The sequence below is a fragment of the Heterocephalus glaber genome, unplaced genomic scaffold (genome assembly GCF_053883595.1).
Source record: "Heterocephalus glaber isolate CG9 unplaced genomic scaffold, H.glaber_assembly_v1.0 deba00001447, whole genome shotgun sequence".
Lineage (NCBI taxonomy): Eukaryota > Metazoa > Chordata > Mammalia > Rodentia > Bathyergidae > Heterocephalus > Heterocephalus glaber.
Genome location: NW_028258299.1, coordinates 5,522,827 through 5,538,422, shown reverse-complemented (window position 1 = coordinate 5,538,422; position 15,596 = coordinate 5,522,827). Strand labels below are relative to the sequence as shown.

Genomic DNA, 15,596 nt, shown 5'->3' with positions numbered 1-15,596 from the left:
GGCAGGAGTGTCGCTGACGCCCTCACCCTCCACCAACCGGCGGGAGGGGAGGAAGGTAACACTAGCCCTGAAATGCCCTCAGCCTCCGCCCAGTACGGAATGTCCTAGCACCGGGCAAAACCAAGGGTAGCCCTGGGGGTGGGGGGACCACGGAGGTGGAGGTCTGGAGTGAGAGTGTGGGCGTGGCTAGTGGCGTGGGTGTGGCCTGGGGTCAGGGTCGGGGACTCGGGGAGGGGCTGTGGACAGAGGGGGCGGGGGCTGCTTGGTGGGCGTGGTCTGGGCTCGGGGCGTGGCGATGGGCGGAGAGTCCAGGCAGGGCAGGGCCACGGGGGCCTGGTGGGTGTGGCCTGGACTCGGGGGCGTGGTCTGCACGGGGCGGGGGGTCGGAGCGGGGCAGGGATCGGGGCGGGACGGGGCTGCCCTGCTCTCGCTGCTGGGGGCGGGGCGGGGCGGGCGGGCCGTGGACCTGGTGCCCCAGAGCTGCCCAGATCCCGACCCAGCAGGCGGGCGGGCGAGGGATCGGACGGTGCCCGGCCTGGTCCCTGTCCGTGCAGAGCCTGGGCCCGCCCCGGCCGACCATGCCGCCGCCCGCGCCGCCCACCCAGGTGCTGCCGGCAGAGCGCGTGGCCGTGCTGCTGTCGTGTGTGTTGTCCGCGCTGGGCTGTGGCCTGCTGCTGGCCACGCACGCCCTGTGGCCCGACCTGCGCAGCCCCGCGCGGCGCCTGCTGCTCTTCCTGTCGCTGGCCGACCTGCTCTCCGCCGCCTCCTACTTCTACGGGGCCCTGCGGGACTTCACAGGGCCCTCGTGGGACTGCGTGCTGCAGGGCGCGCTGTCCTCCTTCGCCAACGCCAGCTCCTTCTTCTGGACCATGGCCATCGCGCTCTACCTGTACCTGAGCATCGTGCGCGCGGCGCGCGGGCCCCGGGCCGACCGCCTGCTCTGGGCCTTCCACGGCGTCAGGTGGGTGGCGCCCGCGTCCCTGTCCCGGCCCGGGTCCCGCGCACCCCATCCCGCAGGGGCAGCCCTTGTGGCTCCAGCCCGGCCCCCAGCGAGGAGGACCAGAGCTCAGCCCGTGCCTGGCCCTGGTCACTCGGAAGTCACTGAGATGACACTGCCCCGAGTCTCCTGTTCCACGCCTGGCCATCACTGCTGCCCACAGGGAGAAGGCCTTGGCCGCAGGCTGGCACCCTGGCCCCAGAGCTCCCAGTGCTAGGATTCCAGGTGTGTGCCACTCCACCCCTAGTCGCTTGCATTTCTAGGTTCTAGGTGATCTTGATTTGTTCTCTAGAATTCAGGAGCTTTGAAGTGTGGGGCAAAGGGCGGGTCTGGAAGGGCATCTCAGCAAGGGAGCCCTAGGCAGGGCCTGTGGATTCCAGGCTGTGGGAGGCTCTGGCTGTCCGGAAGGCGGGAGTCCTAGGGCTGCTTCCTCCTCTCCTCCCCTGAAAGCCGAGCACCCTGGCTGCCCTAATTATAGGTCCTTTCTATTAAAAACTTGAGTGCTCTCCAAGGACTGAGCAGAGCGTCAGCACTTTGGTAGCCACGGGTCACCTGGGTGTCACACTGGGGCCTCAAGCTGGCAGTCACTTGACCTCTGGCTCTGATGGCCACTGGACAGAGGCCACTTGGTCCCTGAGAAACTAAGGGACCTGTGTCTCAGCTGTCTGATTCCAAATCTTTGTGCTTACTCAAATAGTAGCCCCAATTGGGACGGTGAGAGGGGTGGAGACAGATTGGCATTCCTCCCTCCCCAGCCCCCAGCTCGGCTCCCTGGTTCCCTGGGGTGGACCCCAGCACCCTCTGAACGGGGGATTCCTGGGTATAGAAGAGCCCAAGCTGCACCTTGCTTTGTCAAGACTCCTTCTCTTTCCCCCTTTCTCTTTAAAAAACGTTGTTGCAATGTACTATGTCATCACTGACTCGAGAAGCAGTTCCTCTAGAAGAGAGATTTCCCAATAAATCCTAGCTGGGAGTTCTTTCTGTTCACTTCTCAGCAGGGACCCTGATGGTCAGGGGAGGGTTTTCTGGGATGCTTAGGGAAGGCTTGCCCTTGGGAAGGCTGCTTGCTCTCAAAGGAACTAGTCAAACCTGTCCAACAGGTTCATTCCTGGACCCAGAACCTCCCAGCTGTGAGGCCAATGACCTCGCTAAGGATCCTCCAGTTTCATTCTAGGGAGTAGCAGTTACTGTTGATGAAGAATCTGTTGATGTGGGCCATGAGGGGCGGGGGGGGCAGGCATCCATTTTTTGACCATTTCGGACTACTAGACATCAGTCTTTTCTTCCAACTTCTAGTCTGGGAGAGCTGTGGTTAGGTTTGGTTTTGGACACAAGATCTTGCTGTGTAGTTCAGGCTGGCCTGGAACTCACTTCACAGCTCAGGCTGACCCCAGGCTTTAGTGATTCGGCCTCCCCAGTGCTGGAATTACAGGCATGGACCACTCAACCTGGCTCTGGAAAGTATATTAAAATGTGATACCAGAAAAGGTGGCTATCTCTATTTTATAAAACAATCTTAAGAATTTTTTTTTTTAAACCCCACAAAGAGGGGATGGGGATTTAGCTCAGGGACGCCTTGCCTGCCTCGAAAGGTCAAGTGTTTGATCCCTGGTACCAAACACACACACACACACACACACACACACACATACACACACACACACACACACACACACAGAGATCCTGGAAAATGGCCAAAGGATACATTCAGCAAAATAATAAAAGCAATTGATTAAATACATGGAAAGCTGGGGATTTAGCTCAGTGGTTCCGCCACCTGCCACCTGCCTCACAAGCGCAAGGTCCCAAGTTCAATCCCCAGTACCAAGAAAATAAATAAATAAAAAGGAAAAAGCTTAGCCCTTTTAATAATCAAAATAATGCAAATTATAACAGGGTACCATTTTCTCATTAAATTAGAAGAAAAATGTAAGAATATTAATGTGAAAAATGCTCATGAAATTGGTATTTTCTACACTGCTACTGCCACTGCAAGTTGAAGTAATCCTTGTAGAAAGTATTTGGTTTGTGCCCCCGATCCAGTAATCCTATTTACCAGGCAGAGTGTAAGGGGACCATCAAAGTGCACGCAGTGTGTGGGCCCTAGTGGGAGCAGCAGGGCAGAGGCCACGCTCCCTTCTGAAATGTCACGCAGCTACGAAATACTGACTCTGAACTAAGTCAGATTTGTTTGGTTTTGTTTTTCCAGTACCAAAGATGGAACCCAGGGGCTTCGCACTGAGCTACATCCCTAGCCCTTTTTTATTTTTAGTTCTTACTTGGAGATGGGCTCACTAAGTTGCCCAGGCTGTGCTTGAACTTGTGACCCTCCCGCCTTGGCCCGCAACAGGCCTCCGGCTGCCCGATGTCAAGCAGGAATGCGTGACAGAGTGGTGGTTACAAGGGCCATCACCAACGCTGATCCAGGCCCGGAAGCACAGGCGGGCAAAGTCCCACACATGCACAGGTTCCCGGGAGACCCCTGTGTGGCCCGGTTGCCCTCTCAACGCCTCACGGGCTCCTTTCCTCCACCTGACTCATCCTCACCTGGCCCAGTGCCTTGCAAGGAGCTGTCCATGCCTTAGCCACACATCAGTGGTCACCCAGCCAGAAGGACAGGTCGGTCACCGGCATTCACAGTGGGCAGAGGCAGCCCAGGACCTCTCAGCTACTAAGTGGGAGGCTCAGGGGTAGAATCTCCTTCAGACCTCTCCAAGGTCTATCCCTTTTCATGATTCTATCTTGCCTCTTGGCCTTGATTTTTTTTTTTAAACAGGGGTCTCACTGTGCAGTTTAGGCTGGCCTCAAACTCACTATGTAGCCCAGGCGGGCCTTGAACTCTCAGTGACCCTCCTGCCTCAGCCTTCCAAGTGCTGCAATTACAGGCGTGCGTCACCAGTCCAGGTCTTGACATTTTTTTAAAAACTCAGATATAGGGCTGGGGATTTAGCTCAGTGGTTCTGCCACCTGCCTCAAAAGCACAAGGTCCCGAGTTCGATCCCTGGTACAAAAAAAAAAAATTTTCAGATATAATTGCTGGGGATGTATCTCAGTGGTAGGACTCCTACTTGAGGTCCTGGGTTCCATCTCAAGCACCACACAGACACAATAATCAACAACCATTTAGTTTGGCTATCCAGATTTCCCAGATGCTAACATGTACCATGTTAGCTTTATCCTCTGCAGTTATTTTTTTCTGGAGCCACAGAGGAGTAGCTGACATGATGCCTCTCACCTCTAAGCACTTCTCTGTGTATTTCCAGAAGGCACATGTACCCGGCCACAGTGGCACACACCTATAGTCCCAGCACCTGAGAGGCTGAGGCAGGAGGATTGCTGAGGTCGAGGCCAGGCTGGGCTACATATCAAGTTCAAGACCATCCTGAACTACATAGCAAGACCCTGTCTCAAAAAACCAGAAGATAAGTTTTTAACATTGACTTTTTTGGTGTGTTTTTTTCCCCTGTGGTGCTGGGGACAGAACCTAGGACCCCAGGTACTAGCAAGCCCCAAGGCTGACATTTTCTTTCTTTTTTTGGAACGCGGGTCCTTGCACTTGAGCAGCAGGCAGTGAAACCACGGCGCTAAATCCCCGGCCCAAGGCTGACATTTTCAAAGAGCAGGGGCTCCTCGTGCAGCCTGGGCCTCAGCTTGCTGCTTCCTCCTGCGCGGTTTCAGGTTCTGCACTCCTGGTCCCAGAACCCTGTTCTCACTGGTGGCCTCTTCGATTTTGTGCCTCACTGGTGACCCCCGGACAGCTCCTTCCCTGCCCACTACTATTTATCCTTTTGGAGTCTACTGCACACCCTCCACCTCCCCCACTGGAGGGAGGGGCTGGAGCCGCAGTGGGCGGAGCCAGGTCCCTGCCTCCTCCGCAGAACCCCACCCACCCACCCAGCGATACCAGCACAGGGTCCAGGTCGGGTCAGCGGGGGCGAGGTGACCGCCCAGCTCCCCCCAAGAGCCCGGCCTCGGCCCTTGCGTGCCGTGGGCTTGGGGGTGGCTCATCGCACGGGGCAGAGGGCAGGGTCCTCCCACACCCCTCGGGCAGCGGGCAGACCCAGTTGGAGCTTGTTTGGGGCTCCCAGGAAGAGTCTGACACCCGCCCCCCAGGCCAACCACAGTGCCTGCGTGGGGGCAGGAAGTCCCTGCTTAGCGAAAAGGGGAAACAGGAGCTGAGAGGGAGGGTTCTCTGAGGCCTAGCTCAGAGCTGGGTCTTGGGGCTGTCCCTGCAGTGTCCTCACCCCACCCCACCCCCGCAAGATTCCTGCTGCAACTGTAACTGCCACCGGAGCTGTATTAAGAGCTGGCTGACTGGGCCCTGGCGTGACGATGCACGCTTGTGATCTCTGCACTAGAGAGGCTGAGGCAGGAGGATCTCCACGAGTTCAAGGCCAACCTGGGCTACATAGTGAGTTCAAAAAGAGAGTTGACCGGGCTGGAACCATGGTGAATGGATTAATGTGTGGAGAGGATCAGTTACCACAGGAGTGAGCTCAGGATAAAGGGTAGGTTTGGTCCCCAGACTTCATCTGGAGCTGCCCCACCACCTTCTGCTCTGGGTCCCCAGATGCCAGCGCTGTGCTGGGCCTTCCCTACTAGACACTGAGCCCAAGCAGAGGACACCCAGGGCCCAGCCTGGCACACCGGGTCTGCGGAGTCAGAGCCGCCCCTGAGACTACACCAGGCCTAGTGACTGGGCCCCAGGTGCGAGGAAGCTCCTCGGAGGCCAGGCTGAGGACGCATGTGTTTGAAAGGCCACTGCCCCCTCTGCAGAGTGACCTTGTGTGGCCCCAGCTGGGGCTGGCTCCCTGGATGCTCCCATGGCCCTGCCCCACACACGCTGGACAATGAGCGTCCGTTGTCCCAGGGCAGCGGCCTCAGTCACTGGCTCCCTGCAGCTGGGCCCTCCCTTCCGCTCCTCCCGAGATGCCACCGTATCTGTATCAGAGAACTGCGGCACTGGCCCGGGATCTGTCCTCCAAGCTGCAACACCCAAGCAGCCCATGCCCCGAGGGAAGGGGCAAGGCCTCTGGAGCCCAGCAGGGCTCTTTCCAGCAGAGCCCTCAGGAGACCCCCACCCTGCCTGGTCACACAAGGTCCCCAGGTGGGCAGAGCGGGGCTGGAGGACCCTGGGCGTTGCTCTCTGGGAACAGCCACATGCCCAAGGTGTGCTGGGAGCTTGGGGCGTCAGGTGCGGAGTGGCCCGTGTGTGCTTCTAGTTCCTCTTTCCCAAATCCTGTTGCTGTAAACTAAAGGGCAGCCAGTTCTGAGGAGTGGGGCAGCGCTTGTGAAAATCCCACTGGTGTCTGGTCAGGTTCCCCTTCCCTGAGCTGCCCTGCCAGTTGGGATATAGTGGGGTGGGGGTTCCCACTCTTCCCCTCTAGAACCTGCTCCTTGGAACCTGGGCAGAGCCCCCGCCGGAGCCCAGTGGAGGAGCAGGCTTGGGGACAGTCCCTCAGGCAGCAGGGATCTACCTGCCCAGCTCGGAGGCTGAGTCAAGGTCCAGGTGTGGCAGGGCTGGTGTCCTAGAGGCCGCTCCCCTCGGCTTGTACCTGGCTGTCTTCTCCCTGTGTCTTAATCTCTATGAGGACGCCAGACCTACTGGATTGGGGCCCCCACGAGTGGACTCATTTTACTTTATGTTTTAGATTCTGATACAGGGTATCGCTATGGAGCCCAGGCTGGCCGTGAACTCAATGGCAGTTCTCCTGCCTCAGCCTCAAGCACTGGGATTACAGGCCTGCACCCCCCTGCCTGGCTAATGACCCCATTTTAATTTAATTACTTCTTGGAAGTCCCAGTCTCCCATACAGTCACAGTCTCAGGTTCTGAGGGTTGGGATTTCAACAGAAGAACTTCAGGGGACCTGCAGTTCAGCCTGTAACCACCTCAGAGGGGGAAGAAGCCGGCCCGGGCCTGGCGTCTGGGAGAAGCAGTGGGTGTTGCCTTCCCAGGGACCTGCTTGGTGTGGGGCTCCAGAGTCCTCCAGACAGATCCCCCAGCCCTGGCATCCCCGCGGCCTCAGCGTTACAGGTTTGGGGAGGAGGGACCTCGTCAGCCGACTGCTTTGACCCCCGCCCCAGTCCCCCGTCCCCCCTGGTGGGAGCATCTGGGAAGGAACCGGACCCCCTGCCATTCTTCCTGCCTCTCACGCCCGCTGCAAGGCAGATTTCAGGGTCTCTGGGCATTTGAGGTCAGCTCGAGGCCCCATCTCTTCCTGTGAAATGTGGGGCGCAGGGGTCCACGCAGGCCGCTGTCCTGAACCAGAACTGCTCACATCCGGGCCTCAGGGCCCCCTCGGGCCTCAGCAGCTTCTGGGCTCTGACCCGGTAACTGCCTGGCCTCTTCCACACGGACAAGTGAGTCACATCTGACTGCACTGCGGGGTACGGGCCAGAACCGGAAGTGTCCCGGTCCAAGTCCGGAAGCGGGAATTTCGCTGCGCATGTCTTCCGGCGAACCTTCTAGGCTCCCTCAGAGGTCCCAGACACCAGCTTGCTCCTCGCCCTTCGGTTGGGACGCAGGCACCGTCAGCCCCTTCCTGTTCTCTCCAGCGCGCCCTGGAGCAAGTCTGGAAGACCCAGCTGCCGCAGGTTAGGGGATTTCGTGAGCCAACAGTGAGACCTCGCCGTCGCTGAAAATGAAATCGCATTAAAAGAAAAGCGGCAAGTACTCCAAGCTGGTGGTCCTAACATTCTCTGCCGTGTGCCCGAGGTTTCTTACTGTGAGGCGGAAATGCTACGGGGTGGTCAGACTTTGTCCCCGCCGCAGGCGTCCTGGGCCGGCCGAGCTGCCACCGCGGGAGTGGCGCACAGGGCGTGGTCTGTCCCAGGCTCTCCAGACTGCGGTGACGGTCAGGTACTCACTCTGCTGGCCTTTCGGACTTTGCCTCCTTGGTGGACACCGCCGAACTCCACTGCAACAGCCTTGGGCAATGAGAGCGGTAGCTGGGTGGCAATAAAACTTTATTGTAAAACACCTGCCGTGGGAGGGCCTGATGGTGCACGCCTGTGATCCCAGAACTTGGGAGGCTGGAGCACATGGGTTCCTTCGAATTTGAGGCCAGCCTGGGCCGTACAGTGAGTTCAAGTCCAGCCTGGAGTATGCAGGGAGACCCTGTCTCAAAAAAAAAGAACAAAATAGGGCCGGGGATTTAGCTCAGTGGTTTCGCCGCCTGCTGGGTAAGTGCAAGGACCGGAGTTCGATCCCTGGTACCAAAAACAAAACAAAACCTGGGCCAGGGATTTAGCTCAGTGGTTCCGCCAACTGCCTCGAAAGCGCAAGGTCCTGAGTTCGATCCCCGGTACCAGAAAAAGAAAAATTTTCTTTTTAATTTTTTTTGGTACTGGAGAGCGAACACGGGTCCTTGCGCATGCGCAGAAGGCGGTGAAACCACTGAGCTAAATCCCCGGCCCATGAAAGAAAATTAAATAATCCAAAAAAGAACAAAATAAAAAGCCGGCCATGTGATGTAGGCCTGTAGTGCCAGTACTGGGAAGGCTGAGGCAGGAAGATCTCAAATTTGAGAGTAGCCTTGGCTACCTACCTCTGTAGTGTTCTTCAGAGTGCGACTCTTGTCTCAAACGAAAAAACCAAAACCAGAAAATAATAATTAATTATGGGGCCAGGGATTTAGCTCAGTGGTGCCGCCACCTGCATTGCAAGCACAAGGTCCCGAGTTCAATCTATGGTACCAAAAAGAAAAATTAATTAAAAACAAAACAGCAACAACAAAAAACAGACCTTGGGCTTGATTTGGCCTGAGGGCTACAGTTTGCTGAACCCGTACTCTAGTCTAAGTATTATAAAATAAAATAAATAAAATGATGGTGAGCCGAGCACACCATGCTTGGTATTTCTTGGTCTGTAATCTCAGCTGCTCAGGAGGCTGGGGCAGGAGGATGGAAAATTTGAGCCCAGTCTAAGCTACTCAGCAGACCCTGTCTCCAAGTAAAATTAAAGGGCTGAGGATACAACTCAGCAGTAGAGCTGCCTGGGATATACGAGGCCTTGGGTTTATTTCCCAGAGACCCCTAAAAATAGAGAGGGGCAGGGGAGAGGAAGTGTTTTCCCAGCATGGAAACTCATCCCCAACTAAGCAAAACAGCTGCCCGGTGGCCCAGGTGGTGTCCAGCATGTGTCTGATTCCGGGTTTCCTGCATTTCCGTTCCATCCCTGCGTTAAGGAGAGAGGAAGCTGGACCAGCCGAGGAACGGGATTGCTGGCCTCTGCTGAGCTCAACCACAGGTCCCTGTGGACACCAGGGTCCAGCACAAATGAGCGGCATCCTGAGGACCAGCCAGAGCTCTGTAGTTTGTTGTTGCTTAGAGACGTGTGCTTCCCATCCTTGATATCAGTGAAATGCAGGATAAGTCTGTAGTATATGCCGAGCGTGGTGGCACAGGACTGTAATCCCAGCACTTGGGAGGCTGAGGCAGGAGGATCGCCATGAGTTCAAGGCCAGGCTAGGCTACATCGCAAGAACCTCAAATTGATAAATAAATAAATAAATGCTTTTAAAACTTTAGAGTGCATGTACATGCATGCAAACACACATACACTCATTTTCTCTGATTAGCCAGGTGTGAAACATGACCAGTCATCCCTGTCTATGTCCACAAGCAGGTGACTCCGGTCCAGCCTGCTCTGCAAGGTTGCTGGATCTTCCTCCTCCTCCCTCGCTGCTGCTACCTCTCTCCTCCTCAGCAGCTTCTGGTCCCCAGATAGCAAGGTGGCCCGAGGGCCCCCTTCAGCTCAGTTGACTACGCCACACCCCTGAGCAGCGCCTTAGCTGAAAACACCCGACCCCCCCCACCCCGTCCTCCCAGCTGGGCTCAGCACACCCCTCAATTCACGCAATGGCCCAACCTCAGCACGTCCCTCTTCCTGTCGCTCCTCAGCTGGGGCATACCGATGACCATCACCGTGGTGGCTGTTGCCCTCAAGAAGATCGGCTACGACGCCTCCGATGTGTCGGTGGGCTGGTGCTGGGTGGATCTGGAGGCGGAGGACCGCGTGCTGTGGATGCTGCTGACGGGGAAGCTGTGGGAGCTGCTGGCCTACGTCACACTGCCGGTGCTGTACCTCCTGGTCTGGAAGCACATCGACAGAGCGGTAGGCGCCCGCCCGTGCGCCCTCGGGGACGGCAGTGCCTCCAGCACGCGCTGCACACCGGCTCAGCCCGAGGGTCGGCTCCTCCTCGGCGGAGTCCTATTCTGTATCCCCCTTTGGTAGCCCAAGAGGCCGCTGGGGACTGAGCCGGGGCCCCAGCCCGGGTTCTCGGCCCTGCCCTCTACTGCCCCCCTGTGGATAGGACGCGGTGTTGCTTACACTTAGGAGTTAGCTAAGTCCATGATGCCTCCGATCAGAAACGGGGATGTTCAGTGGTGCCGCGCTTGCCTCGAAAGCTCAAGGTCGTGAGTTCGATCCCCAGAGTCGGGGGGGAAGAAAAGAAACAGACCCAGGAGTGGGTGGTTGGAATCACAGCAGGGCTGGCAGACAGGTGGGGTTTACAGCAAGGGCTCAGGCTGGGATCTGCCCCACCCCATAGAGTTAGAAGCATAATTATGTTAAAAGACTGAACATGGCAAGGGTTGGGGGCCAGAGAGACACCCCCCTCGGAGTTCCTGTCCTGTCTTTTAGTTCACCCTGGGATTTGGGGTTTGGCTTTGGAGTGCTGGGGTTGCTCCAAGAGCAAAGGCACTCCTCATGGCCCTCTGTGACCTCGAGCCCCTGGTCTCTGCCCTGAACCCCCATCTATGTCTTCTTGAGACTTCTGGTGCTCTGTTGCTTTTTAAAATTATTTTAATTTTGAGACAGGGTCTCACTATGTAGCCCAGGCTGACCCTGAACTCACAGCGATTCTCCTGCCTCAGCCTTCCCAGTCCTGGGATCACAGGTGTGGGCCACCATGTCTGGCCTCTGCTTTTGACTCAGTAGTGCAGCTGATCCGCACCCCGCCTGCTGCCTCTGGCTGGAGAGGCAGGACTTGGCAGTGGGTCTGCTATTGCAGTGTCTTCCCAAGGTCTTTTACTCTGTCCCTGCTGGGCCTTGCTCCCTCTTTTCTTCTCTCTCCTGCACGACGTGAAGGCCCAGGAGCTCCAGCCTCTGGAGATGCCGTGTGTGTCCTTCTGCTTTCTGCCCTTCCTAGAGCAGGGCAGGGAGCCTGGAGCCCCGGCCCTGCCCCGCTGAGCCTACAGGAGATGGCGAGTCCCTTTTGACAACCTGGACAGTGTTTTCAGAAACAAAAGGAATAAGACGAGCAGGGAGATGGCAATGTGAGGTTGTTCCCCGCCTGGAGCTAGGAGGAGGGCTAAGGATAAATGTGGGCAGGATGCAGCGCTGCATACCTACGATCCCAGCACTTGGGAGACTGAGGGAGACGGATCGGTATGAGTTCAAGGCCAGCCTGGGCTACATAGCAAGACCCTGCCTGAAGTGGGGGGGGCCTTCACTTTGCAGAGCAGCCCAGGCTGCGGCCCCAGCTCTCCAACCTCCCTGCCCCTCCTCCGAGCCCCAGCCGTTTAGGGTGCGGGTGGGGCGTCCAGCTCTCGGGACTGCTGCCCGGGAACCAGGGAGGCAGAGCGTGCTCCGGACTGGGTCTTCAGTGTCCAGACACGGGCCTCCCTGTCAGGCGCGGTTCACCTCTGGGGGCGCAGGCTCTTGCTGCGTGGGTGCAGAGGTGACCTGGGCGCCCCAGGAGGCGGGGCGGGCAGTGCGATCCCCCGGCTCAGGCTCAGGCTCAGCCCCCCCCCCCGCGCACGTAGCACGAGGCGCTGTCCGAGTACCGGCCCATCTGCGAGTCACGCCGGCCGCAGCCCTGCGCCAACGCCTCGGTGGCCGACAAGAAGCTGCTGCTCATCCCGCTCGTCTTCATCTGCCTGCGCGCCTGGAGCACCGTGCGCTTCGTCCTCACGCTCCTGGGCTCCCCGCTGGTGCGCTCGCCGGCGCTGGTCGTCCTGCACGTAGGTGTGCGCTGCCCGGGGTGGGCGTCCCTGGGGCCAGGGGGCAGGGAGCGGTCCCCTGCGCCCCGGAACAGGCCAGCGTCCCCGGCTGAGGCTGGATTCTCTGGGGCCTCGGCAGCCGCCCGCCGCCAGCCTCCCCTCTGTCCCCGCAGGGCGTCGGGAACACCTTCCAGGGAGGGGCCAACTGCATCCTGTTCGTCCTCGGCACCCGCGCCGTCCGCATGCGGCTCTGCTCCCTGTGTCGCTGTTGTCCCCAGCCCTCCGCCCCGGGGCCCCCCGGCCCCCCCGGCCCCCCCAAGGCACCCACGTTCTCCAAGACAGGAGACCCCCCGGGACTCCCCCAGTGACGCTGTCCACCCCTGAGGGAGCGCGCCGATTCAGCCTCTTCTACCTCCGGCGCCGCGGGCCGCGGGCCACCGCTGGTGTCTCTCGCCCTTGGGGTTCATCTGCCAGAGGCCAGCAGGAGACTCAGGGAGCTGGGGACACAGGGTCCCACGAGGAGCCTCTAGTCCAAGACCCGCAGTGTCCCAAGGCCATGATTCGCTGTTTACAGTTCGTGAGACCCACACTGTGCCCCCTGTGACTAAATGTCAGGGGTCCCAGGGATGGGTCCCCAGCCGTAGTCTCGAGCAGAGTCCTGGGTGACAGGGCGTCCAGTCCCTGGGGAGCCCAGCTTCTTGGGCCAGCATTGCTGGTCAACAGCGGGGCCGGTTCCCCGACGGAGCCACACATCTGTCTGCTGCAGCTGCATGCGACGGCCACCAAGAGCACAGCCCAGCGCAGGGCCCGGGGTCTGTGTCCCCAGCGGCCCTGGACTCTGGCTGTGGGTCGCCAGTCCCCAAGGTGGGCTGCACTTGTTTCCACTCAGGCCAGAACCCACAGTCTTGCTCTCCCCGTCCCGTAAAACGCAGCTCCCCTGGTCTGGTGCTGGGGCCGGCGGCATCTCAGGGAGTCCCCAGGACGCTGTTTCAGACAATTCCCTCATTCTTAGCACTAGCGCACCCAGAACAGGCAAGTCAGGAGGATCCGCTGGGCAGTTACTGAGTGACCCAAACACTTTATCCCAGAGGCATAGTTTTTCAGACTCAGCCTTGGGCTGGGAGTGGAACCTCACCGTGCAGCACCTGCTCCTGCCCCCAGCACCAAAGAAAAAGGCCTTTCTGGTGGTTTTGGGGGGAACATGGCAACTTGGATCCTGGGGTGAATTTTTACATTTAAAAGAACAAAGATTAAAAGTGGGTTTTGTTTTTGTTTTTTGGAGATGGGACCCAGGGCCCAGTGCTTGGTAGCCGAGGGCTGCACCGCTGAGCCATACCCCCACCCCTAGAAGGGACTGGAGAAACAACTGTGTCTCCCAGCAACCCTTCCCTCTCATTCCAGAAAACAGATTCTGCTATTCCCAGACTCTCGAGACAGGAAGTAAAAATGTTACCCTGGCTCACCCAGGGAAAGCCCATCTTTACCCAGTGGGCCAGTCCCCTCCAAGTCCGTTAGACGCCACCAAACTGGAAGGATCGGCCCTGGCTTAAATTTAAAACAAAAACCCCACCGTGTGATCAATTCCTGTTTTGCTCTCAAAACCAAAATTCGTATCAAGAAGGAGTCATTCAGAGGACTGATTCCAAAAGGCTCCTTTCTGGTTTCCTCCGAGGCGGGTGTCTGAAGGTCAGCAGTGCGCGGCACCCCCTGGAGTTCTGACAATGCCAGGAGCTGCCCCACAGGACCATTCCTGGCCATGGGCAGCCCGTGTTGGGGTCCCTGGAACCCCTTAGAGACGTCACAGCAAATATCTGGGCACAGCTGTATAGAACAGAAGAAGAACTTGTGGGAAATGAGGAAATGATTCACAGTTTGAGTCACAGTACCAGCCATGAGGAATGAGGTCACAATGAGCTCCGCTGAGGCGGCCTTCGGGCCCTGGCCCTGGCCCACCAGCACAACCCCGAGGCAGCTCAGAGACAGGGTTTCCCCAGCCAGCTGTACCGGAGGAGGCCTGCAGGGGGAGTCCGGGCTCAGGTACCGGATCTCGCCCTCCCGGCCACCTCACAGCCTCTGCCCTCTGTCTGGCCAGTGACCAGTGCAGTGGCTGCTGGGGACTCTGGTTCAGAACTTGAGGATGAGCCCAGTGTGGTGGCACATGGCTCCAGTTCCAGCACTCAGGAGGCTGAGGCTGGAGGATCGCCACATGTTTGAGCCCAGCCTGAATTACACAGCAGGACCATTTCAAAAAAACAAACAAATAAAAGTAGAACTGAGGATGACGGGAAGGGAAGTCAGTTTTGAACATCCAGGATGGGCCGGGCTTCTGATCAGAACCACCTAGGGCTGCCATGTTCCATTCCCACTCTGGTCAGGCCCTGGGCGGCGATGTTAACGTTCATCTGCTGTGTCCCCTGGTCACCCAGGTGTGACCTCAGCCTTAAGGGGTCCTCAGGCCGCAGCAGTGTTCCCGCCTGGCACGCTTTGTATGCACTTTCTGGATCTTGCTGGAGTAACATTCCCCAGCCACTTCCTGCCCGTGTGTGCACGTGTGTGTATTTGGACTGTCCTGGTTTTGCGGTTTTTTTGGTACTGGGGGTGGAACTTGGGTTCTTGCGCTTGGGAGGCAGGAGGCGGAACCACTGAGCTAAATCCCTGGCCCCCTGTTTTGTTTTGTTTTTTAATATATAAAGGCTATTATGTGGCTGAGGCTGAATTCTTCCTATGTCCGACAGAATCCTTCCTATCTCCACAGCAAAAATATTTGTTTTTACAAATTTCCAATTGTGCCATGACTAACTGTGAGTTTTTGCACATGCAGAATTGTGAAAAGCCTGACTGGCTGGGTGGAGGCCAAAGTCATGCTGTTTTAACTTAAATAAATAATTATTTTTCTTCTGTGTGTGTGGTGAACTGATTGCCATCGGTGTAGGGAGGGCTGGGCGGGGTGATGGAGGTGACATCAACAGCCTTCCGTGTCCCTGAGAGCTGGAGGGGCGTCTTCACCCCTCCCTGTTGACAGAGTCCTGAAACCCAGGGCAGTGGTGCTGTCATCCAAGTGCTCTGGGAGGCTGAGGCAGGAGGATCACAAGTTCAAACCCAGGTTGAGCAGTTTGGTGATTTAGTGAGATCTTGTCTCAAAATCAAAAAGGGCTGAGGTCGTTTGACCTCCTGGGTTTCCTGAGGGGAGTCGAGGGGCAAGAGCAGGGGAGGATTAAAACACAGATTCCTGGGCCCTCAGTCCAATGTAGACCAGCAGGCCACGTCCAGGGCGCCGGGGACTGAGAGCCGCCCCGCCCCCTCTGGGCGTCACGTGACACGACTCGCGGTGGCCCTGCCTCTGCCTCTGCAGCTTCTGTGCGTGCGCAGGGACGGCTGGCACAGGAGGGTCTCCCTGAAGGTCTCCCAGCCCCAGCAGCCGGACCCCGGTCCACAGGCCCCGCCCCACCTCGGGAAGATTTTTGTTAAACTCCTCCATCCCGGAACTTTGACCACAGCGATCCCAAACTTAGTGGGGTTTTTTGTTGCATTTTCTGGGTTTTGTCAAAGGAAAACTCCATTAGCTCCTGGAAATGGCGCTTTTCTTTCCCTATTGCTGGAAATTAAGCCAGGGCCTTGGTGCAGAGCTACGTCCCCAGACCTTTATTTTTTAT

General features: G+C 57.8%; 1 protein-coding gene across 3 annotated transcripts; it reads left to right on the top strand.

Annotated features, from left to right (window-relative positions):
- The first annotated feature begins 443 nt into the window (after positions 1–443).
- Gpr157 (G protein-coupled receptor 157) lies at positions 444–14,843 on the top strand. Of its 3 annotated transcripts, none has more exons than XM_004863924.3 (4): positions 444–961; positions 9,901–10,114; positions 11,767–11,964; positions 12,117–14,843. In XM_004863924.3, exons 1-4 carry the CDS (start codon positions 579–581, stop codon positions 12,309–12,311), a joined length of 990 nt encoding a protein of 329 aa, XP_004863981.2. In that variant the 5' UTR covers positions 444–578; the 3' UTR covers positions 12,312–14,843. The 3 variants fall into 3 exon arrangements, with proteins under 3 accessions (XP_004863981.2, XP_021099212.2, XP_087070736.1); XM_021243553.2 differs by having other exon boundaries at positions 12,083–14,843; XM_087214610.1 differs by having other exon boundaries at positions 11,767–12,511.
- Positions 14,844–15,596: the final 753 nt, after the last annotated feature.

What these genes read in the sequence shown, in the direction of transcription:
- Gpr157 (XM_021243553.2), top strand. Translation starts at nt 579, where the DNA reads ATGCCGCCGCCCGCGCCGCCCACCCAGGTGCTGCCGGCAGAGCGCGTG. An exon ending in TGGGCCTTCCACGGCGTCAG is followed by an intron (nt 962 to 9,900) that starts GTGGGTGGCGCC and finishes GTCGCTCCTCAG; the next exon opens with CTGGGGCATACCGATGACCA. An exon ending in CGGCGCTGGTCGTCCTGCAC is followed by an intron (nt 11,965 to 12,082) that starts GTAGGTGTGCGC and finishes GGGCCTCGGCAG; the next exon opens with CCGCCCGCCGCCAGCCTCCC.